The following is a 24,951-nucleotide window of genomic DNA, read 5'->3' on the forward strand; positions in this document are numbered from 1 at the left end:
TTCAGGAATCTCTCCCTTTCAAACATGAATTGTCCACTTAGATATGCTGTGAGGCAAATTGTATTTTTAAAAAATTAATAATATAGTAAAAGCTTGTAAACTCATCAGTCTGTAAAAGGAGCCATGTAATTCCTTCCCCCAAGGTGATAGTTAAAAAAAAAAAAAAGGATGTACTATGGTCACAATGATATAGACTCTTATCACTGGATTAGAATATCGCACACATGACTAACAGGTGATTTCAGTTTCATTTTGGGTTGGATCTTAAAGGTTTACACACTCCTTAATAATGCTTATTTTCCGTGAGGAAGAAAAAAAAAATTCCCAGGATGAAGGTTTTCCAGAAGGAACTTTGAATTAAAGAAGGCTTTTTATATATGACAAGTAAGTCTATATATTATGTGTATTAAATTTGATTGACAGGTGAACATTTGCTAGTTTGTACTTCTTCAGCTATCTTCTTTATTGCAAAGAAAGGAAGAGAGCTGTACAGTGGGCAAAGTTTATATATTTTGGCTGGCAGCCAGATAGTCACACAGGTGGGTTGACCTCTGAATGAGAAACTGGATTGAAACACCTATTAAGTCAGTCAGTGTTCCGAATTCTCTAAGTGAAGTGAAATTTTGTAGATTGGCATTATTCCTGATAAGGTGGTATTGGAACAGTGATCAGTTGTAGGGGTAAAGATGAATATCCTTCATACAAGTTATCCGACCAAGTGGTTATTGAAGGAAGTGCAGGCCCTTTTTTATGAGAGCTGCTATATTTATTAAGTACTTTGCTGTGTAGTTTTCTTTCCAGTTGGCGTTATGTTCTGCTTCACTAAATTGGGAATTTAAAAGTTGCCAGATCAGATTAGTTTATTGAGTCTAATGTTCTGCCAATAATGCAATTTCTAAGTTTCTTAGAAATTATTTTTTCCCATCTTGTAAATCTTCGTTCAAAATGGCTAGAGTTTTCCTTTTCCATGCCAGGTAAAGAAAGCTATATTTGTGGGGAGAGTGATTAAGAATTGTGCACAAGGAGGTCTACCTCATTTTCTTGCACTTCACTTTATTGTACTTCTCAGATGTTGTGGTTTTTACAAATTGAACGTTTTGGCAACCTGCATGGAGCAAGTCTACCAGTGCCATTTTCCCAAAAGCATTTGATCTCTTTGTGTTACTGTGTTCGATTTTGGTAATTCTCACAGTGCTTCAAACTTTTTTTTTTATTATTGTTATGTTTGTTATGGTGATCAGTGATCTTTTACGACTGCAAAAGGATTTTGTCTCGCTGAAGGCTGAGATCATGGTTAGAAGTTTTTTAGCAATGAAGAATTTTAAAATTTAAGTATATGCAGTTTTTAGACATATTTGCACACTTAATAGACTACAGTATAGCTTAAACATAACTTTTATATGCACAGGGAAACCAAAAACTGTGTGACTCACTTCATTGTGATATTTGCTATGTTGTGGTGGTCTGGAACTGAACTCATAGTGTCTCCAAGGCATGCCTGTACGTTAAAATCAGTTTACTCATTAGAGATAACACACGCAAATACCAACATCTCTAAGCCTCAGTTTATGATCTATAAAATGGGGCCAATGATAATCTTCTTACAGGAATTTGTGAGAATTAAAGTTTGTAAAACATTTCACACATAGTAAATACTCAGCAGTGGTGGCTACTATTCTTACTATCTATTCTTTATGTGGAAATATTTTTTTTTCCTCAATAGAAAGCTTAGGAAATTGCAGTTTTTTTAGATGCTGTTAAACAGGACTTGGATACACATTAAACACATCCAATATAATCTTGTTAAGAAATCCGACAACATTTTGGGGAATTTTGTTCCACATACTCAAAATCTAGTACATTAGACTTCTGAACTTGCTGTTCCTTCCACCTGGCAAGCTTTTTCATATGATAGCAGTATGGCTAATTTCTTTACTCAGATGCTATCTTCTCAGTGAGGCCTGCTCTGACCATTCTAATTAAAATTACAACCTGTGATGCACCTGCCTCTACTCCAACTCCTGATTTCCCTTAACATGCTCTGTTCTTTCTGTATCACTTACCACCTTCTAATATGATGTCTAATTTTACTTATTTTTATTGTTATTTGATTATCTTTCTGTGCTAGGATGTAAGTTCCACAATGGCAGGGATTTTTGTTTCTTTTACACATGATATATCTCAAGAGCTTAAAATAGCACATTGTAGGTTTAATTAAATATTTAATTAAGCAGAACTTTTTGATGAAATCTCATCCTGCTAAACTCCATGCTTAAACTGATGTGACGTCTTTCATTTAAGATAAGAAACCCACTGCAGGGAAATTCATGCCCTATTAGGTTGGAAATACTCAGACTTAAAAAAAATTTTTTTCCATCCTGTTGGCCACAACATTCTTGGTAGGAAAAGTAGCAATAATGAGCATTTTTTTTAACTGAAAGAAGAGTGAATTATCTTTTAATATTATTCCAAAAACTTTTAAAGAAAATACTTACAAGTGCTGAAATGAAAGGAACACTGCTAAGTATTAGATTTTTTTTAAGTAACATATTCCCCTCCTAATTTTTAAAGTAATAAATATTCTTTATAGAATACATAGGATGTTAGTCTACTCAGGCTGCCTTAACAGAATCCCACAGATTGGTGGATTAAACAATAGAAAATAATTTTTCCCACAGTCTGGAGACTGGAAGTCCAACACTGAGGTGCCAGCAGGGTTGGTTTCTGTTGAGGCCTCTTTCTTTGGCTTGCAGATGGCTCTTCTTGCTGTGTCCTTTCTCATAAGGACACCACTCCTATTGGGTTAGGGACCTGTCCTTGTGACTTCTTTTAACCTTATTATCTCCATAAAGGCCTGTCTCTAGGAACAGTCACTTTGAGGGTTAGTATGTCAACGTATGAATTTTGAGGTTCCTACTCATAAATATAGAAAAGGATGAAGGAAAAAAATCATCTATAATACCATTAATTCCCCAGATAAAACTACTGTTAATGTTTTTTGCTATTTCTCCAGTCCTATTTCCTTTACATTTTCAAAGCTTTGAGATTATAACAGTATTTTTTCCACTTAACATTCTTTAAAGTGAAGTCAAAGACTGCAAACTCAGATGCTTATAGGTATCAGGCAGACAGGCAAAGTAATAATGGTAACTAACAGTTTTTAAGCCCTTACTGTACCATGTAGTTTTCTAGAGGCTTGTATGTATTATATATATTACCTTTCTTAACCTTAACAACAACCCTCTGAAATATATACCATTATTATCTCCATATTTCAGATGAAGAAAATAAGGGATAGGGAGGTAAAAAGAACATATTTAAGGATACACAGCTATTAGATAGCTGCATGGGCACTGAGACCTCACTGTTGAAATGACTGAAGTGGGGTGACTGGCTGCTGTGGTGAACCTGAGAGAGCCTTTGGCATCTAGGGTGGGTACCCACTGCTTATGAAGAAATGACAGTCTACTGTAGCAGATCTTTGAGTTCTTTGATAGCAGTGAAAACTCTGGATTTTTATATGAAATCTTGGCAATTCATTAGTACAATTAAAGAAATCCCTGTTGAGTTGAACAGATGTCATCTTCAGATTGCATTCATGTTTATAAAATAGGCTTCATAATAGTAATATCTACTTTTTAAGTTTGATGTAAGAATTATATGAGGACATTTTATTTGCAACATATAGGTCGATGCCTGGCATGTAATAACTTATTAATAAAGTATTTTCCCCAGTCATCAAAATTCTTTATAAGTATCATTTACTACTGTTTTTAAGAAATTATAAAACACATTAGTGCATATCTGTTGTAAAAAACTCAAACAATATGAAAAAATATTTAAAAGATTGAAATTGCGTCTGCTTCCCACTCAACTCCTTTTCCCTCTCCATGTATAATAAAAAAGCATATACTGCAACATGTTATATTTATCCTTCTGGTACTTGCTTTTTTCATTTAATATATCTTGGAGACTTTCTGAAATCAGTTTATACGAAGCTACTTCATTCTTTTTAAAGGTTGCATGGTATATTCTTTAGTGTGAATGTACCATAATTTATTGAATTAGACTTCTCAATTGTCATTTGGGTTGTTTTCAGTTTTTGCTGTTTTAAAAATGTTTCTTGCAAAGAGCATATACCTTTGTGCATGTTTGTAGATATTTCCCTAGGCTTGATTCTTAGATGTAATTGCTGTATCAAAGCACATTAAGAATTTTCACAACTGCTGGACCTTTGTTAAATATATTTTTAGTAGCTTTGTAATATTCCACTTTATGAATCTATAATTATTTAATTCTTTTTGTTGACACATTAAATTATTTCCAATTTTTTGCCACTATATATAGTCCTTTAGTAAATATATTTGTGAGTAGGTTATGTTTTTTAAAAAGCAAATAGTCTGAGAGGAAGTTGTCAACTATTAAGTATATTTCTAACACTTTACTTTCCCAAAGCTATATATTGTAATAAATGTATTTAGTGGTAATATATTATTTTTAGAAAAAGTAGTGCTTTGATAAAGTCATGGCCTAGGATTTAGGCCATGTTAGAATGGTTCTAGGATGTTAGAACCAAGATTTTTGGAATTTTTTATGTTTTATTTTAGGTGTTATCATCTGTAATGAAGATCACTGTGAAACAAGATTGAATAAAGCCTAGTAACAACTGGACTAGAGGTTGAGAAAAGAAAGTTAAAATTAGTCACTTTGGTTTTAGTGTTCCAATTTCATAATGTTTAATTTTTTAAATATTTAGGGAGTGGAAATTAAAATTCAGTGCTACACCACAGAATGCACTAATATTTGTTTTTTTCTTTTTGTATGAGAGGAGGAGGTAAATAACCAAGAGATATAGTGATTCATAATGAAATATACTAAGTTGAATTTTATGATGTCAGTCCTTGGCATTATGATCTATGTAACTGATTTAATTATGGACATCTGGGTGTCTGTCAGATTTTTTCATGAAAGACAGTATGTTTTTGGTGTTTTAACAGTAAGCTTTATGCTCTTTGGAACACTTGTGGTCCAGTGTTTTAGTTATTCTTGGTTCAAGGCTGATTTCAAGGAAGCAGGCCAAGAAAGTCATCATTGTTTGCTTCTACTTCATTGCTTGCAAGGAGGAGTTTTTACAAGGTGAGCATATACTTTTGATCTTTAATACTGTTATTCTCTGATTCAGACAGAAGCTACTTTCTGTATCTGGTTAGTGAAAGGTACAAAGTTTCTCTGTTTGCATGTAGGACAAAGGTTACTTGCTTCTCACTAGCAATGCTTGCATGAGTCATTGTACTGTCAGAATTTTCCAGGTTCATTAATAGAATGTTTTAATTTACCTAATTAAGTTGCTTTTTCTAATATCACATTTTTATGAGAAAGAAAAGGACTCACTTCTATGTCTTACGAATCTTTTCTCCTCTATATTTTAAAACTGATTATATAAATACAGCCTATCACTTGCAACTCTGATAGAGCACTTACTTTTTAAGTAACTTGTACTATTGATTTAATGAGATGAAATTTTTACTGCAATAGTGCAGTAGTCATGTGGTTAGCTAGGTACAGAATCACTCAGAACTAAAGACAAACTTAAAAAATCATGTTGTTTAAAACCTATTTTATGGTTAAAGAAAGTAGAATCTAAATGAGCCCCGAGAATTCTATGATTATCCATATATCTAATTTCACATGACCTTTTCTTTCATTATCTTCGATTTAATTCTGTTCAAAACAATATATATATTAAAGGTAAGGAGTAGAATTAAAGACAAATATTAAGAGGATAATGTACTATTTTGTTACAGTTAGGTTTTGAATTTGAACTATTTTAATAGTCATCTTTCCTGAGAAAGATTTTAGTGGTAGTAGAATTCTAGGTAAATAGTTATTTTCTCTCTGTATGTTATATTCTCTCATCTTTTTGTTTCCATTGTCATTATTGAGTAGTTAGATGTCAGTCTTGCTATTGTTCTTTAAAAGGGTTTTTCTTTCCCTCTGGTTGCTCTTATGATTTTTCTCCTTATATTTGGGTTTCTACAGTTTATGATATATCCATATGAAGAATTTATTTTTATTTCTTTCACTTGGGATTTGCTTGCTGTCTTGATTCTGTGAATTATTAGCTTCCATGAGTTCTGTACAATTCTCAGCCATTATCTTTTCTAACATTTTCTTTACTGTATTTCTGTCTCTTTTCCTTCTGTACTCCAAACAAACTTAAGATAGATTTTCTTGCTATATCCAACATGATTGTTACTGTTAGATTGTTTATTTGAGATCTTTCTTGTTTGCTAAGATAAGTCTGTATTACTATAAACTTCCCTCATAGAACAGCTTTTGCTGTGTCCCATAGATTTAGTGTCATTGTGTTTTCATATTCATTTGTCTTCATGTGTTTTTTTATTTCCTCTTTGATTTTGTTAGTGACCCATTGATTGTCTAGTAGCATATTATTTTTGTTTTTTATGCGTTCTTGTAATTGATTTCTAGTCTTATGCCATTGTGATCAGAACAGATGCTTGATATGATTTCAAATTCTTAAATTCATTGAGACTTGTTTTGTGGCTTGTAATGTGATCTATCCTGGAGACTGTTCCATGTGCACTTGAAAAGAGTGTGTATCTTGCTGCTTTTGGATGGAATGGTCAGTATATAATCTATTAAGTCCATCTGGTTCAGTGTCATTTAAGACCAGTGTTTTCTTACTGATTTTCTATCTGGATCTTACATCTCTCCCCTGATCTCAAGGTCTCCTACTATGTCAGTTTCTCTCTTTATGTCTGTCAATATTTGCTTTATGTATTTAGATGCTCCTATGTTGTGTTTTTATATATTTACAATTGTTATATCTTCTTCTTTGATTGATCCCCTTATCATTATGTAAGTCCTTTTTTGTCTCTTGTTACAGTCTTTGTTTTAAAGTCTGTCTTGCCTGATATAAGTATTACTACCCCAGCTTTCTTGTGATTTCCACTTGTGTGTAATACTTTTCCCCATACTTTGTCTTTCAGTCTATATGTCTTTAGCTCTGAAGTGAGTCTTGGTAGGTAGCATATACAGGTCTTGTTTTTGTGTCCATTCAGCTACTCTGTGTCTTTTGACTGGAGCTTTCAGTCGATTTACATTGAAAGTAATTATTGTTAGATATGTCTTATTGCGATTTTGTTAACTGTTTTGCAGTTCTTTGTTTTCTTCTTCTTTTGCACTCTTCCTTTGTAATTTGACAACTGTCTTTAGTGTTATGTTTGGGTTTCTTTCCCTTCTTTTGTGTATCTGTTATAGATATTTGTTTTATTATTACCATCTGAAAGTGTAGTTGCTCAGTCGTGTCTGACTCTTCGTGACCCCATAGACTGTAGCCCACCAGGCTCCACCATCCATGGTATTTTTCCAGGCAAGAGTACTGGAGTGGGTTGCCATTTCCTTCTCCAGGGGATCTTCCCGACCCAGGATCGAACCCCAGTCTGCTGCATTGCAGGCAGACGCTTTTACTGCCTGAGCCACCAGGGAAGTCAACAATCTGATTATCATACTGATATGTGATTATTTTTAGTTGATGATGTTTTAAGTTCTAACAGTTTGTAACAACCATGCACTTTTGCTTCCCACCACCCATATTTACTGTTTTTGATTTCATATTTTATATCTTTTTGTTTTGTGTGTTCCTTGGATACTTACTATGGATATAGGTGATTTTACTCCTTTTGTCTTTTAACCTTCCTGTTAGCTTTATGAGTGGATGATTTACTACCTCTACTGTATATTTGCCTTTACCAGTGAGATTCTTCTTTCATAATTTTCATATTTCTAGTGGTGGTCTCTTTTCCACTTAGAGAAGCTTCCTTAACATTTTTTTATAAAGCTGGTTCTAAACTCTTTTAGCTTTTGCTTGTCTGTAAAATTTTATCTCTCTCCTTCAAATATGAATGATATCCTTGCTGAGTAGAGTATTCTTGCTTATAGGTTTTTTTTCTTTCATCATTTTGACTATATGGTGCCACTCCCTTCTGGTCTGTAGAATTTCTATGAAAAAGGCAGCTGATAGTTTTACGGGAATTCCCTTGTACATGCAATGGAGATTCTACATTCTTACTGATTTTTATGCTTAGTAATTAGAGATGTTGGAATAAGTAGATAGTCATTTGGAGAAAATAAATAAACTATAAGTGGACCTTCACACAAAGGTCATACTTAGCTTATGCTTTAGCATGGTATGTGATCTTGAAAAGAAGTTTAGCCTGTTCTGTAATGAAGGTGAAATCTTTAGAAATACATTGGTAGAAACATAGAGATGGGTACACTATTGGGAGAGTTTTAAAATGTTGCAGTTTATGTCTTCAGTTCCTCAGTCTTTTATATGACAGGTCATGGGCTCTAACTCCTCCTAATCAGAAGAATATCTGAAAGCATAAACTGGAAGAGCTTTGTTTCCAGAGAGACACTAAGCATCACCCACCTGCAACCCCCAACACCAAACCCAAACCACATGGACAAGGAAACAGCTTTTCCCCCATTTGCCATTTAAATGGATAGACCACAGATTGTAGAAATTGACTAGAATGGAAATAAGAGGAAGTTATAACCAGTATATGCAACATAAGAACAGTAAAAGTTTTGTTTCACTTTGGAGTTGGGATAATTTAAGGTTGCATATTATAGAGTATACAGCTAGGTAAAATACCAGACACCAGGATAAATTTCAAATGACTCTAATATTTAATATAAGAAATGTACTATTAGAAAACATAGGAAAATTCCTTTATAGCCTTGAAATGGAGAGCCTTTCTAACCATAACTCAAAATCCCCAAGCTATAAAGATTATAGATTTGACAATAAAAATTGCACACAATAAATAAAAACAAAAATATCCCAACAAACAAAAGCAAAGCAAAAAGGAAAACAGTTTTCATAGGGGAAAATATTTGTAATTTTTAATAGAAAAAGACCTAGTCTTTTAATATTTCATGAGCTTCTGAAGTCAAAGAGAAAAAGGTCATCCTCCCAGTTGAAAAATGGGAAAAAGAATGAGGATATTTTAGAGAAGAGGAAATACAAATGGCTCTTAAGTTGTCTGAAGGATAGTATACCACATTCATAATTTAAAAACTGCCAATTAAAACTTCACTGAGATACTTTACCTACCAGATTGGTGAAAATCCAAGTGATAATACACTCTCATGGTAAGGTATGGGAAAACAGGTATTCTCATACTTTGTTGATGGGAGTATGGATTGGTACAATCCACGTGAAGGACAGTTTGAGCATATTTCAGGTGCACATACCTTTAGGTCAGAGTTCCTCTTCTGGGGATTTATCATACCTGCATACGTGTAAAATGACATATGCATAGCTTTTCAGTTGTATTGTTTATAACAGCAAAATACTGGAAGCAATTGAAATGTCTGTTGGTAGAGTTTATAGTATATCTATGCTATGTCATACTACAATAACTATTACAAAGAATGATAAAGTACTTTATATACTGAAATGGCAAAATCTCCAGGATGTACTTTTAAGTGAAAAGACATGGTGCAGACAACAGGCATGATATAATACAGTCTATTTTTAAAAGGTGGTGAAAAGGCATATTTACATGTGTTAGTATATGCATAAAGAAACTCTAGAAAGGGTATACATGAAACTAGTAACCATGAATTCTTATGGTCATGGGGAAGGGTGAAAACTGGCTAGTTAGGTCATAGGAGTGGGGTAGAGTATTTTCAAAAAGTTAGTAACTTCTTTTTTGATTTTTGATTTATGTGAATATTTTGCCTAATAGTTAACATAGAAGAAAAAGAAAAACTGAATTAGGTTTCCTATTACTGTTAAAGGCAGTGCCAAAGAATACTTGAACTACTGCACAATTGCACTCATCTCACAGGCTAGTAAAGTAATGCTCAAAATTCTCCAAGCCAGGCTTCAGCAATACGTGAACTGTGAACTTCCAGATGTTCAAGCTGGTTTTAGAAAAGGCAGAGGAACCAGAGATCAAATTCCCAACATCCGCTGGATCATCGAAAAAGCAAGAGAGTTCCAGAAAAACATCTACTTCTGCTTTATTGACTATGCCAAAGCGTTTGACTGCGTGGATCACAATAAACTGGAAAATTCTGAAAGAGATGGGAATACCAGACCACCTGACCTGCCTCTTGAGAAACCTGTATGCGGGTCAGGAAGCAACAGTTAGAACTGGACATGGAACAACAGACTAGTTCCAAATGGGAAAAGGAGTACATCAAGGTTGTATATTGACACCCTGCTTATTTAACTTATATGGAGAATGCATCATGAGAAACGCTGGGCTGGAAGAAGCACAAGCTGGAATCAAGATTGCTGGGAGAAATATCAATAACCTCAGATATGCAGATGACACCACCCTTATGGTAGAAAGTGAAGAGGGACTAAAAAGCCTCTTGATGAAAGTGAAAGAAGAGAGTGAAGAAGTTGGCTTAAAGCTCATTCAGAAAACTAAGGTCATGGCATCTGGTCCCGTCACTTCATGGCAAATAGATGGAGAGACAGTGGAAGCAGTGTCAGACTTTATTGTTTTGGCTCCAGAATCACTGCAGATGGTGACTGCAGCCATGAAATTAAAGGACATTTATTTCTTGGAAGGAAAGTTATGACCAACCTAGACAGCATATTTAAAAGCAGAGACATTACTTTGCCAACAGAGGCCCATCTATTCAAGGCTATGGTTTTTCCAGTAGTTATGTGTGGATGTGAGAGTTGGACTATAAAGAAAGCTGAGTGCTGAAGAATTGATGCTTTTGAACTGTGGTGTTGGAGAAGACTCTTGAGAGTCCCTTGGACTGCAAGAAGATCCAACCAGTCCATCCTAAAGGAGATCAGTCCTGGGTGTTCATTGGAAGGACTGATGCTGAAGCTGAAACTCCAATACTTTGGCCACCTCAAGTGAAGAGTTGACTCATTGGAAAAGACCCTAATGCTGGGAGCGATTCGGGGCAGGAGGAGAAGGGGACGACAGAGGATGAGATGGCTGGATGGCATCACTGACTCTATGGACATGGGTTTGGGTAGACTCCGGGAGTTGGTGATGGACATGGAGGCCTGGGGTGCTGTAATTCATGGGATCGCAAAGAGTCGGACACGACTGAGTGACTGAACTCACTCATTACTGTTAAACAGATACTTGATAAATAAACATTTTTCTCTTTTTGTCTGTCTTTTTCTTTGTGTTTTCTTGGTGCAGGAAGTGACCCAATGCAGACATGAATAGTGAGAAATAAGGAAAAATTAAAGCGGTTCTTAAAAGTGGCCAAATTATCCAAGGATTTGTCTAAACTAAGTATGCAAAAACATGAAATATACTAAACTACAGATTCATTTCCCTACAGAATAGATAAATTGAGTTTGTGTTGGTAGATGAAAGACAAGGAATGTCAACATGAATTATTTATTCGGTATAAGTGTCTTGCTACTAAGTGTGTTCTTATTGCTTAGTGGTCTGTGGGGTAGAACGATTTATTTTTCAGACTATAAATTATATGACACTTTTGTATTTCTATTTTATGTATGACTTGTGATAATACCTTTTTCTTTGCCAAAGGAGACTTTTTTCTTTGATGGATATATGAAAAGAATTTGTTTTATTTGCAATATGGAAGTTATTAATCCTCTTTTTAAATAGCTGGTTAAAAAGTTCAAATTGTGTGAAACAGAATACAGTGGGAGAAGAGTTTCAATTCCTCCACAGGTCCCTAGGCCCTTCTTTAAGGAATTTCTTAAAGTGTGAAAGTGAAAGTTGCTCAGTCGTGTCCAACTCTGTGATCCCATAGACTCTAGAGATCATGGAATTCTCCAGGCCAGAATACTGGAATGGGTAGCCTTTCCCTTCTCCAAGGGATCTTCCCAACCCAGGGATTGAACCCAGGTCTCCCACATCACAGGCGGATTCTTTACCAGCTGAGCCACAAGGGAAGCACAAGAATGCTTGAGTGGGTAGCCCATCCCTTCTCTAGCGGATCTTCCTGACCCAGGAATCAAATTAGGGTCTCCTGCATTGCAGGAAGATTCTTTAGCAACTGAGCTATCAGGGAAGCCCGAAGTTTCTTAAATGGGCATTAAATAGTTGAACATTTTTTCCTTACCCATTCTTCTATTTAAAGCTCTTTAGATAGAGGTCATCTGGTAATGTTCAAGTTCCTAGGGTACAATATATATATGAAACTTGAGAGTCTGGGCCCTTCAATCCCTAAATATGTGGGGATTTTCCTAGATATGTTATTGTTGTTGATTTCTCATTCAGTTTTATTTTGATCAGAAAACATAATTTGTGTGATTACAGTCTTCTTTAATTAACTGACTTATTTCGTTTCCCAGCACATAGTCTAACTTGGTGAATATTCCATTTGAAATGGAATATTCCATTTGAAAAGAATTTGTAACTTGCCTTTGTTGAGTGTCCAGCTCTTTGAGATCCCATGGGCTGTAGCCCACCAGGCTCCTCTGTCCATGGGATTTCCCAGGCAAGAATACTGGAGCAGGTTGCCATTTCCTTCTCCAGGGGATCTTCCTGACCAAGAACTTGAACACTTCTTCACTGCGTGCGGATTCTTGACCACTGTGAGCCACCTGGGAAGCCCCTGGTTGAGCATAGTGGTCTATAAATATAAATTAGGGCAGTATGTTGATAATGTCATTAAAGTCATTTATATTCTCACTGATTTTTTTTCTTTTCGCCTACCTTTTCTTTCGTTTACTGACAGATGAGTGTTAAAATGCTCTAAGACTGTGGATTTATCTTTTTCTCCTCCTACTTCTGACAGTTTTTGCTTCATGTGTCTTAAAACTCTGTTATTAGGTACATTCAGATGTGTTCTGGAAAAATTGATTCATATCATCATGAATGAATGATGAATGCTCTTTGATTTGAAATCTATTTTGTCTGGCATACTAATATAGCCATACTAACTATTTTTTCTGATTGCCCTTCAAACTGTCTGTATCTTTATGTATAAAGAGTGAAAGTGAAGTTGCTCAGTTGTGTTCGACTCTGCCACCCCCTGGAGCCTACCAGGCTCCTCAGTCTATGGAATTTTCCAGGTGAGAATACTGGAGTGGGTTGCCATTTCCTTTTCCAGGGGATCTTCTCAACCAAGGGATCCAACTTGGGTCTCTCACATTGCAGGCAGACGCTTTTTTACCATCTGAGCCACCAGGGAAGCTCAAGATGTATAAAGAAAGTCTCTTCCAAATCACAGAGAGTTGAATCCTAATGTTTTTTTCCAGCTTGACAGTCTTTATTAATTGAAGTATTTAATCTATTTCCATTTCATATATTATTGCAATTATTGATATAGTTGTTTTCTTGGCCTACATATTTCTTTTCATGTTTTCTGTTTGTGTTCATTGAGCTTTATGTTGTTTTTAATCAACTTTGGAAAATATTTTTGGCCAGTATGTTGTTAAGTTTTATTTTTTTCCTGTCCCATTTTGTTTCTTTTGTGACTTCAATTACACCTGTGTTATGAGGTTCTGTTAGTTTTTTCCTAATTTTTTCTGTGTGTGTTTGCTAATTGCAATATCTGGGTCATCTGTGGGTATGTTTCTGTTAACTGATATGTTTCTATTACCTGGTTTTCCCCTTTAGCATAAGTTACATTTACTCTTAATTTGTATTAAGAGTGAATTTTTTTTACTCAAGTAAAAATTTTACTCAAGTAATTTTTTTTTATTGTGTAATGGGCATTGTGATTGATACCTTGTAGTGACTGTAATTTCTATTGTCTTCCATTGAAGAGAAAGCAAATAGCTAAATTATTGGCAAATTACCTTGATGTATTACAGAGACTTGGTTTAAGCTTTATTAGGGAAGGTCTGTTTTGCTTTTGTCCTTAGTCCTAGGGAAAGTCTCACAGACCCAAAATATAGTCTCTATTTCTAAAACATGGCCTTTTGGGGTTTCAATGGGATGCCTGAAGTATTTACCAAGCTCCTTGAATTTGGTGGATTGTAAACTCCATACTCTTCCTTATGGTAGATAGCTGCTGAAATCTCTGCCCAGGTCCCATTTAGCCATTGTTCCTCAGTTCCTTGGAGTCTCACCCTACATATATATAGTAAGGGTTTGACCGAGGATTTAAGAAGAGTATATGCAGATTTGGGGTTTCTTTTACTCTGTGGCTCCCTCTTTTCTGAGGTCCCTCTTAATTTCTAACCACTCTGGCAGATTCAACCTCAGTCCTCTGACACTTTGAGCCAATAATAATTTGACTTTCTGCTTGAACTGTGTCTGCTTTGTACTGTTTGGACTGTGGGATGCTTTTAGAGGAAAAGCCACATGTGCTTCTCCTGTAGTATCGTTCCCTTCTCTCAAGGGTTAAGTGACCTCATGCTTCTTCCTACTTTTGGTTGCTCTTTAGTGCCTTGTTATCTTTATAATTTATCATTGTCATCAGTAGGAGGGTGAGCTTGATGCAAAGGAATCCATCATTACTAGAAGCTGTTGCCTCTTTATCTCAAATAAAATAATACATTATGATAAAATATGCTAAGAAAGCTCCTTCTGTTTATTTTTCTTTGGCCTCTTCATCATTTATCCCATAAAACTGAAACAATATCCTGTTGATTAAAAAATTATATTCATACTCCCCTTTGCATGAAATTATCCTTAGATAAGCAGAACTTTGTATACATTTGCCACTAAGTGCTACAGATTTAGAAAATATTCCTCCCTAAAGTCCCTGGAAATATTAATGTGCACATCTGTGAACAGCCCCATCTGTTTTTTTGTTTAACAGGCATCGACATAGCATTTAACATGTGCCAGTTACTGGTCTAAGCATTTTACATGTATTAGTTCCTTTAATCCTTATATCAACCCAATGAGGTAGGTATGATGATTACTCCCTTTTTCAAATGAGCAACCTGAAACATCACTAAGAAGTATTGGAGCAAGAATTTGAATCCAAGCATCCTGAGTTTTTTAGAGTCATTACGCTTAATCACTGTACTCTGCTAGCTCTCCCACTCTGTGCTACCTATATTAATTTGCTCTGAGCATGTACCAATAATGTTTGTGTGTTTTTCAAGTTTTTCAGTTAGTGGTATCTATCCTCTTGCTTTAAAAGGATAGATACCTTTAAAAACAGGAACCACATACTGTATTGCTTATTAGTCTTACATAATATACACACGGGAACTCCTTACTGTGCCGTGTCCGACTCTTTGTGACCCCATGGACTATTGCCTACCAGGCTCCTCTGTCCATGGGATTTTCAGGAAAGAGTACTGGAGTGGGTTGCCATTTCCTTCTCCAGGGGATCTTCCCGACCCAGGGCTTGAACCTGGGTCTCTAGCATTGCAGATAGATGCTTTACCGTCTGAGCCACCAGGAAGCCCCCCTTATTGTGCCAGATACCCAGAAAAAACTCAAACACAAATTATCTTACGAATCTCGCCTGTAAATCCTGGACAGTGTTAATCATTTTTTCCTGTGCTTTTACAATGTAGCAATAGTATTTATATTTCTGTTGAGTGGTTATTTCTTCTGCCTCATTTTGCAGTTAGCAGTTCATAGGCTTGATCTTCCTACTGGGCTGTAAGGTCATTGAAGGTGGAGGTCATGTCTTCATCATTTTTGTAGACCCTGTGCTCTGGCATCTAGTCCACATGGAATATAATGGACTATGTTATCCTAAAACTATTATGGTAAAAATATACTTCTATTTGCTAGGTGAAGAATCTTTGCATATTCATATATGTATACATCATGTTTACAATCAGAATATCTTATGTATTTCAACTTTTCAAAGCCTTTTCATATCTACTGTCTCTTTATGGAAAAATTGTCATGAGTTTTTCATTTGTTCATTCCTTCAGTAAATATTTTCTGAGAGCCTGCTATGTCCCAGGACTGTCCTAGTTGCTTAGGATATGGCAATGAACAAAACAAAGTCCCTGCTTTCATGCAGATCTCATTCTTGTGAGAAGGTACAAATAAAAATATATAATGTGTCAAGTGGTAATAAAGAAAAATAATAGGATAAAGAGAATATGATGGTGTGATCTGGAAAGGTATCAGTAAGGATGTGGCATTTGAATAGAGACCTGAATGAAGTTAAGGAGAAAGCATGTAAAATCTCTGGGGTTTAGAAGAGTTCCAGGAAGAGGCAATAGCAAAGACCAAGGCCTTTAAGTTGGAAAAAAACAGCACAAATAGTACCCTGGAAGTGTGGGAGACTTGAAAGGGAAAGGCAGTGTTATAGTGTGTGTGGGAGTCAGATTACAGGGGGCCTTGTAAGATGGGGTAAAAACTTTGTGTTTTATTCTAAGTATGATGGAAAGCATTAGAATATTTTGACTGGAGGGATAGCATCTAAATTATGGTTAACAGGTTCAACCTAGATGCTGTATAGGGAGCAAGAGTAGAATCAGAGATACCAGTTATGAGGCTATTGAAGTAATTCAGGCCAGAGACATTGGCTGCTTAAACTAGGTTGGAGGCAGTGGAAGTGATAAGATGTGTTTAGATTTGGAAATATTTGGAGTTTGAACTAAGAACCAAGAGAACCCACTGGGGAATTTTTATAGGGTGTTAGAAAAAGAAAGAAATTGGAAATTATTCCCACATTTTGTTTTGAGCAACATGATGAATATTAGTGCCATTTTTACTGAAATGGGAAACATTGACAGAGCAGGTTGAAGCAGGATGTATATCACTATTGTAACTTTATATATGAGGAAATTGAGGTATAAATAAAGAATTTTGATAAACTTTGGGCTATAATCCTAATTGTCTTATTGCTAGCCTCGGATATTTTAAAAATAATTGTTTCAATTATTTTTGTCATTAATTTTACTTGAATGATGATAACTCATGTTCATTTAAAAATTCCTTGTAAAGAAGAGCCTGAGCAAGGATGTTTTAGGAGTCTTTGAAATTTTATATATTTTTCAGGATGCTGATGGTCACAGAGACTAATACTTTGTATTTATGGAGTACAGATGACCCTTGAATAACATGGGTTTGAACTGTGTGGATTCACTTATATGCAGATCTTTTCAGTAGTAAATATTACAGTACTACCCAGTCTGAGGTTGGTTGAATCCATGGATGTGGAACTGAGGACTCAGGGCCAACTACCAACTAGTGATTATGCATGAATTTTTCAACTGCACAGAGGGTTGGTGTCCCTAGCCCCCATGTTGTTCAAGGGTCAAGTAATTATTTGCTAGATTAAATTGAAAGAATATTCAGTCTTATCTTCAACCTTGACATATTCATAAGGGCATGTATTAATATCTGTCTTATAATTAAGATAAATTGCATGAAGTGGACGTTGCAGTTTGTCTTTCAGAAAGTAGTGGTTAGGACTAGGAATCATAAGATAAAAGTTTGGACTCTAGGTCTGCTCCTGACACTTTGTGTATCTTTCAGCATATCATTCTAGTTCTCAGTCTTACTTTTCCTGACTGTTAATTGGGAATAATACCGACTCATGTCTCATAATTATTTTGAAGATGAAATAAGATCATGTATGCTTAATAGTGCTAGCACGCACTGACACATCAAACATCCAATAAAAATTGTGGAGTCTTGAATCTCAATACAACTACTGTGAAATGTTTACAAAATTGCAGCAGATAAAAGTTTGTGGGAAAATTCTATTCTTAAACACATATTGTTTTTTTCAAAATTATTATGTATATGAACACACATGAAGAATCTATTACTGAAGATAAATGTTCATGTTTACTTTACAGGTATTGGTTTGCCTTGAAACAAGGTTATCAAGTGGCTTTCAAGTATGGCAGCAAAACTGAAAACTTCGTGGAAAAACAGATTAATGATAGGGTGACAGATTTGAGCATGCTAAGGCTGTTTGAGACCTACCTGGAAGGTTGTCCACAACTTGCTCTTCAGCTCTACATCTTTCTGGAACATGGTCAAGCAAATTTCACTCAGTGTAGGTCTTTCTTAATTCCTTGTGTTAGATGGATGCCACTGATATCTTACGTCAACTGTGTAACTCTTTGGCAGGTTTTATGTTTATTTTTATCATTTTTTAAAGAGTAATTTGTTATTTTTGAAAAGAAGTGCATAGTTCAAATATCAAAAAGTATTTAAAGGTGTACTGTCTCTCTCCTCTTCTTCCTATTCCTTCTTTTTGCCTACAAATGAAACTATTGTCAGCTTTTTAATGATTGTTTCAGAAAAATTTTTTTTCAGAGCTTATATTTATTCTTTTTCTTTTATAGAAATGGTAACATGAAAACTATCTTTGTTTTTTTTTTTTCACTTAATGTATGTCTTGGAGATCTGAACATATTGGTACAGAAAGAGTGCCCACATTTTATTTTTATTATCTGCATAGTTTTATAAATTATAGATGTATCCTGAATTATCTGACAAGCTTCTTTATGTTAATTTAGGTTGTTTCTAATATTTTACTGTTGGAAAAAAATTCTGCTGTGAATAATCTTATGCATGCATCCTTTTGCATGTGTGAAGTTTATCCATAGGGTAAATTCCTAGAATTAGAATCATTGTGTAAATGTGCACCTGCTACAAAACTAATGTTTGCTTTGCAAATTGGTCAACATGTTGCTTTTTTATAGCAGATTTTCTCATGGTTAAATGGCACATTTTAAAAGGACAGTTTGGTATTTCTATTAAAAAATATTTTAATAGGTGTTTATTTTGAGATGTTAAAAACTACCTATTTGATAAAAATAGTTGCTCTTTTCATTAGTGATGAGAGTTCCATGTGGTCTTGGATTCACCTCAGAGTAGTAGCAGATTGTCCTCTCCCTTGGAGTTCTCTCTATGCTAGATTTTCTTGTTAGATGAGTTAATTCCCCTAAACAGTCTTCTCTGTTCCCAATTTCCCGTAAACCTCTAGATGTAGTCCTTTCTAATATTTTCATATTTGTTAGTGTAACACTGAAATGAGCCTACAGCATATGAGATCTCTTTTTCCTTGTGATGCCCAGAATAGTTGTATATTATATAGTCCCTGAAGCTAAAGATCAACATTTAGAGCTTACAACCTGTGCTTTGGTAGATCTGCTGATGTTAACTGTGGCTGCTTCTGTGTGCTGGGATCACGAATGATTTTACTTATTTCATCTTCTTTATATTTTTCTGAATTTCAAAATTTTTATAGTAACCATGTTTTGATAATCAGGAAGAATAATTCAAAATGTAAAAAAAAAAAATCAATTTGTGTATAGAACAACTTCAGAAAACTGAACATATTCTTTTATCTTTGTTCCTCCCTGAAATCATGCTAAAGAGGAAAGTAAAGGAGTGAAAACAATAAGACTCATAAGGATGAAGAGAATGCAGAGTAGAACAGCAGACTAGAAATATCAGTAAATATTTAGAAGATGGAAAGCAGATGGAAAACTTGGGTTATTCAAATCAGTTCCACCACCACCAAAAGGCTAAATTATTTGAATCAATTCTCCTCCTGAAATTATCTGAAACAATTGGGTATATAGTTTCAAAATTCTTCATAAAATCTTAAAATAGTCTGATGTAACAGGCCAAAATATGCATGAAAGTGGGAGTGGAGCAGGGTTGAGTAGGACTGTGAAGGCATTTACCCCTGAGGAGTTTTACAGAAACTTATACACAGCAGATTCAGCTTTGATAGCTTCCCAGAGTCTGGAGGACTGGAGACAAAACTCAGGGTCCTCACAAGGGAGGGATATCTAGTAGAAAATCCTACTTGTAAAGCTGATGTGCCAGAAGGCACCTTCCCCCTCCTCAGGATAAAAGTGAAGCTACCTACCTCTAAATGAAAATTGACTGCATAAACAAAAATAGTACTATGTGGCTAAGGAAAAGAATGAAAATACAAGACAGAAATAAATACAAGACAGGTGGAAGATGAATGGAGTTAAACTGTCTTAAATGCCTTGTACAGTTCAGGAGAAAGGTAAAACAGAAATGAATCTGGGCTTTTTAAGGTGTAAAATTAAACAATTAGACCCTATTTTTTTTTTTAAGAATATATTATTAGGAAGACAAAATTAGATATTATGTTAGTCTGCTTGGGCTGCAGTAACAATACCACAGACTGGGCAGCTTAACCAACAGAAATATATTTTCTCATAGTTCTGGAGACTGGAAATATGAGATCAAGGGGCCCAGTTGGGTTGGTTTCTGGTGAGGACTCTTTGGGTTGCAGATGGCCACCTTTTTGCTGTGTCCTTACATGTCTTTCCTCTATGTATGGAGAAAAAGTGAGATCTCTGGTATCTCTTTGTCTTCTTACAAGGATACCAGTCCTGTTAGATTCAGGCTCCACCTTTATGATCTTGCTGAACCTTAATTATCTCTCTAAAGGGCCTATCTCAGTGTAATCACATTGGGGGTTAGGGCTTTAACATATGAATTTTGGAAAAATATAATTCAGGCCATAAAAGGTATGAAAATAAGCATTTTTTAAAATATAAAAAATAAGTAATAGCAAATTACAGGGATAAGAAATCTGACCAATACCACAAATTTCACAAGAGAAAGAAAAGTGGTATCTTTTTCTTATTTTAATGCTCTTTAATACAAATTTTTAGTATCTGACTGGCTTTTGATTTGATGATTTCATACTTTCTGTAGAAAAGAAAAATTCAACCTTTTTTGTAGCATAGTTAATAGAAATTTTATCTTTTAATTTAGAAAAGTTTCTTTCAACTTCACAGATTATTGATAATGTTATATGTATATTTTTGGATTATTGTCACATTTGAAACAAACTCTACCAATTTATTCAATAATGTGGTTTAAGATCAGGGTATATCAAGATTTTTTTTTGATGAAGTAACTGATTTTAAATACTGTTTGAATTGACAACACTAATTTATTGTTGATGTCTAATTTAGTAAATTGTGGGAGTCTTGTTTTTTTTCACTGATGTCAATAATGTCGAATCAGAAGAAGTTAAAAAGAATTTGTATAGATGTAATTGGGCAGAGTCATTCCATACTGAGAGAAATGCATAAACAAAGACGTGGTTTGGCAAAGACAAGGAAATTCAGTTTGGATAAAGTGTAATGTACAGATTAGATTAGAAAAATGGGCAGAAAAAGTATATGGGAAACAGGTAGGTAAGCAGGAAATGGAAAATAATATCAAACAAATAGTGTCAGGTGGATAAGGATAAATCATCATGCCTTAATGTTAAGGAATCAAAGACCTGTTCATGGCAGGGTAGTGAAGCGTTCCCTGGTAGCTCGGAGGTTAAAGCGTCTGCCCGCAATGCGGGAGATCTGGGTTGGATCCCTGGGTCGGGAAGATCCCCTGGAGAAGGAAATGGCAACCCACTCCAGTATTCTTGCCTGGAGAATCCCGTGGACAGAGGAGCCTGGTGGGCTATAGTCCATGGGGTCGCAAAGAGTCGGACACAACTGACCGACTTTGCTTCACTTCTTCAAGATAAGGCAAACTGCTTGAAAATCCTAGATCTGTTACTTACTCATCATAATTATCCAAGCAAATCTTATAAACAAATCTTCCTAAACCTAAACTCTTCTCAACTCAATTTCTCTTTAGCTAGAGCCCCAAAATGATGACAGTTGCTTCAGTACACTTAGGGGAAAATGTGGAAGAGGGAAAGTAGGAGTAGAAACAGGGAATTTAAGCAATTACAATGAAAACATCTAATTTTTCCAAATTTTATAAAAGTATATGACAAAGTGAACACATTGCCAGGGCTTTGCCAGGCTTGGAAGGAGTCTGGGCAGGCATGGGTCCCTGAAATTTAAGCTTCATTACCTCCATGATAAATCTTCCTGTGAGGTAGAAATTTTGATTAAACTTTAATCTGTTTAGTATACATGTTGTAATTTCTTGGGAAGCCTTCAAAGAATAAAAGCAGCATATCTCTGAAGGACATGTGTTACTAGATTGAAAAGTTGATAAAATGGTCCACACCAAGCCCATCATTATAACATTTCAGAGACTTAAAGATTTTAGAAGATTTGAAAGAAAGTAAAGATTGTTTAAGTATAGAGAAAGGGAATAACTTTGATATCCTTAAGTGTAACACTTGAGATTAGAATTTAAAAGATAAATGACTTCACAGTTTCCTTGGAAAAAATTTTTAAACTTTGAATTCTATTTCTGTTGAAACTGTATATCAAATATGGAGGGTAGAATAAAGACATTTAGAGACATTCATGCTTAAAAGTTCAGCTTAGGTGCAGCTTTTCTCAGAAATGTCTGGAGGTTGTTTGATCCAACCATGAGAATGAAGCAAGAAAGAAATAATGGGAAACAAAATCAACAGTGAAGAAAGGTAAAGGCAAGTTCTGGGAAGACAGAAAGCAAACCTTGACAACAGCTACCTTTGACCAGAAAGGTCATATTATTATTTTTCAAAAAGCTAATAGATGTATCTGGGGAGTTTAATTAATTTGAAGAGTTTGCTAAAAAAATATTTATGAGTCATGAAATAATAAGCAAAGTAAGGAACAATGAAATGTTTTAAAAATATTGCATTGTATACTTGAAAGTTGTCATGTTGACCCACCAAAAATATCATGGGGGGATGAGGTATTAATTAACCTCATTGTGGTCATCATTTTGTATATATATGTGTATCAAATCATCACATTGTAAACTTGCGTATATATTGATAATATCTCAGTAAAGCTGAGGGATTTTTTAAAATTAATAAAATGCTTCAACAAAAAAAGTTTTTAAAAGGAAAAGAAATATAAGCAGAAGGTAGTAATTTGGCCTAGCAGCTTTTAAATCAATAAGCAGTGTCTAAAGTAGATAAATTAAAAAAAATAGCACAGTGTGTGTTTTATTTAGAAATAGGGCAATAATGTCAGAAGAAAAGCTAAAAGTTGATAGTGGTTTTTTTCTGAGGGTCCCTACTGAGAAGTGAGAAGGGGCAGAGCAAGCTACTGCTTTTTTTTCTTATAAGTTCTATGGCATTTATTGATGTTTAAAAACGAAGTATATGTCCTGGATTTGGTAGAAATTAAAACCAGTTATAAAAAAGACATCACTGAAGGGCAGTTTAGGGGAAATGATGTTTTAATTCATATTTTTGAATTAAAGAAGAAAGAAAAGTCCAACTAATTAGTGGAGTCCACAGAATGCTATATGCTAAAACCAGGAGAGTGGACAAAGTCATTTATAATCCTCTTCAATAGATAGATCTGTCTTAAATCTGCCTTTCTTTCTTAATATATTGACCTTCAATGAGCTTAAATGGGAATGATGAGCATTCTGTATTCTACTCTAAATTACTTCCAATTACCTACTATCTTTGCTTTCAGTTTTATGTCCCCAACTTTTACGGTGGGATAATGACATGTCTTTCCAAAGTAGTAATTAACTTTTCTGTTATTTGATGGGATAAAAAATAGGCTAAAGATGTAAAACCTATAGAAATTTATAAGTTTTAGATCGTATTTGTTCATTTGATCTATCATCTTAAAGACATGGGAAACTGAGCTGTTAATAGCTCATACTTAGGTTAAAATTTCTATTTAACCTCCTTCCCTGTCTTTCTGCTGTTTTCTTTCTTGGATGCCATTTCTCAGTGAATTAGGTTTATGCCCAAGGCCAAAGTCAAAAAGATTGGAAAAGCTAGGACTATAACTAGTCTCTTAGAAAACTTCCATAGTATGCAGTTTGCATTGTACCAGGTGCTCAAGAAGATTTGTCCAGTGAATTTATTCACATTCTGGTATAGTGGTTAAGTATACCAACTTTGGAATCGGGCAGATTTCAATTCAGATCTCACCTCTCTGCAACTTGCTGGCTGTGTGATTTGGGTCAAGTAATACATATATTCTCTAAGCCTCAATTCCCTCATATGTAGTACAGAAATATTAATATCTATTTCAAATGATTAAATGAGATGAGTATATAAAGTGCCTGACTTGTGTTTGTGGCTGTGTGTATACAGATAAAACATGTATGGTGTATAATAATATTGCTATTATTATTTCTATAACTACATCCTTAAAAATTTTTTGTTTTGTAGATGCAGCCATTGTGGTCTCTTGCTGTGCTGTTTCTTGGTCGACTGTTGATTATCAAGTAGCTTTAAGAAAATCCTTACCTGATAAAAACCTCTTTAATGGACCCTGTCCCAAGCTTGTATATCTCTTTTACAAGTTGTTTACATTATTATCTTGGATGTTGAGTGTTGTGCTTCTTTTATTCTTAAATGTTAAGATTGCTTTCCTTCTGTTGTCATTTCTTTGGCTTTTAGGTATATTTTGGGCATTTAAAGAACAAACTGATTTTTGTGTTTCCACAAGTATGGAAATCCTATACAGGATTGTTGTTGGATTCATTCTTATCTTTACATTTTTTAATATTAAGGGACAAAATACCAAATGCCCAATGTCTTGTTATTATATTGTAAGGGTATTGGTCACATTGGGGATATTGATTGTGTTCTGGTTTGACCCACTCTCTATTTTTAATGCAGACTATTTTATACCTGTCAGCATTACTATAGTTCTTTCTCTTCTCCTTGGAATTATTTTTCTTCTTGTTTATTACGGGACTTTGCACCCAAACACAAGTGAAGAGACTAAACTGGATGAAGTTGATGGAAAACCAGCTCAAAGAGATTGTAGAATGAAGTATTTCCTCATGGAATAAGCTATTCACTTAAGAGATATGTTTCCTTATTTTTTATTTCATTGGTTAGTAAAGAAAAAGTTTGTGTATGTGTGTGTTTCTTATTTTTGCCTATCTTAATTTGATACCAGTTCTAGTACATTAATTATGAATGTTAGAGAGTATAATAATATTTTTATTATTTAATTTCTCTATTGCCTTGTAAAGTTGCCATCTTGAGCCTGAACTGAAAGAAAGGGTCTAATTCTCATAATTAGAAGGTAGAATTGAATTGCCTCCAACTTTTCCCTCATTGTTTCTGAGCTAAAACTGGTGTTTGTCATCTTTCCTCTATTTTCTTGATCCAGTTATATATATATATATATATATA

At 34.7% G+C, this 24,951-nt stretch overlaps 1 protein-coding gene across 1 annotated transcript; it reads left to right on the forward strand.

Annotated features, from left to right (window-relative positions):
* Positions 1 to 244: 244 nt before the first annotated feature.
* Positions 245 to 24,951, forward strand: XKR9 (XK related 9). Its single transcript, XM_061123470.1, has 4 exons — positions 245 to 384; positions 4,608 to 5,136; positions 17,729 to 17,931; positions 23,974 to 24,951. The coding sequence occupies exons 2-4, from the start codon at positions 4,865 to 4,867 to the stop codon at positions 24,600 to 24,602; spliced, it is 1,104 nt and encodes a 367-aa protein (XP_060979453.1). The 5' UTR covers positions 245 to 384; positions 4,608 to 4,864; the 3' UTR covers positions 24,603 to 24,951.

The sequence above is a fragment of the Dama dama genome, chromosome 21 (assembly GCF_033118175.1).
Source record: "Dama dama isolate Ldn47 chromosome 21, ASM3311817v1, whole genome shotgun sequence".
In the NCBI taxonomy this organism is placed as follows: domain Eukaryota; kingdom Metazoa; phylum Chordata; class Mammalia; order Artiodactyla; family Cervidae; genus Dama; species Dama dama.

Excerpts from the sequence above, each read along its gene's own strand:
- XKR9 (XM_061123470.1), top strand. The coding sequence starts at position 4,865 with ATGAAATATACTAAGTTGAATTTTATGATGTCAGTCCTTGGCATTATG. Across the intron at positions 5,137-17,728 it reads CAAGGAGGAGTTTTTACAAG|GTATTGGTTTGCCTTGAAAC; the intron begins GTGAGCATATAC and ends TTTACTTTACAG. Across the intron at positions 17,932-23,973 it reads TCAAGCAAATTTCACTCAGT|ATGCAGCCATTGTGGTCTCT; the intron begins GTAGGTCTTTCT and ends TTTGTTTTGTAG.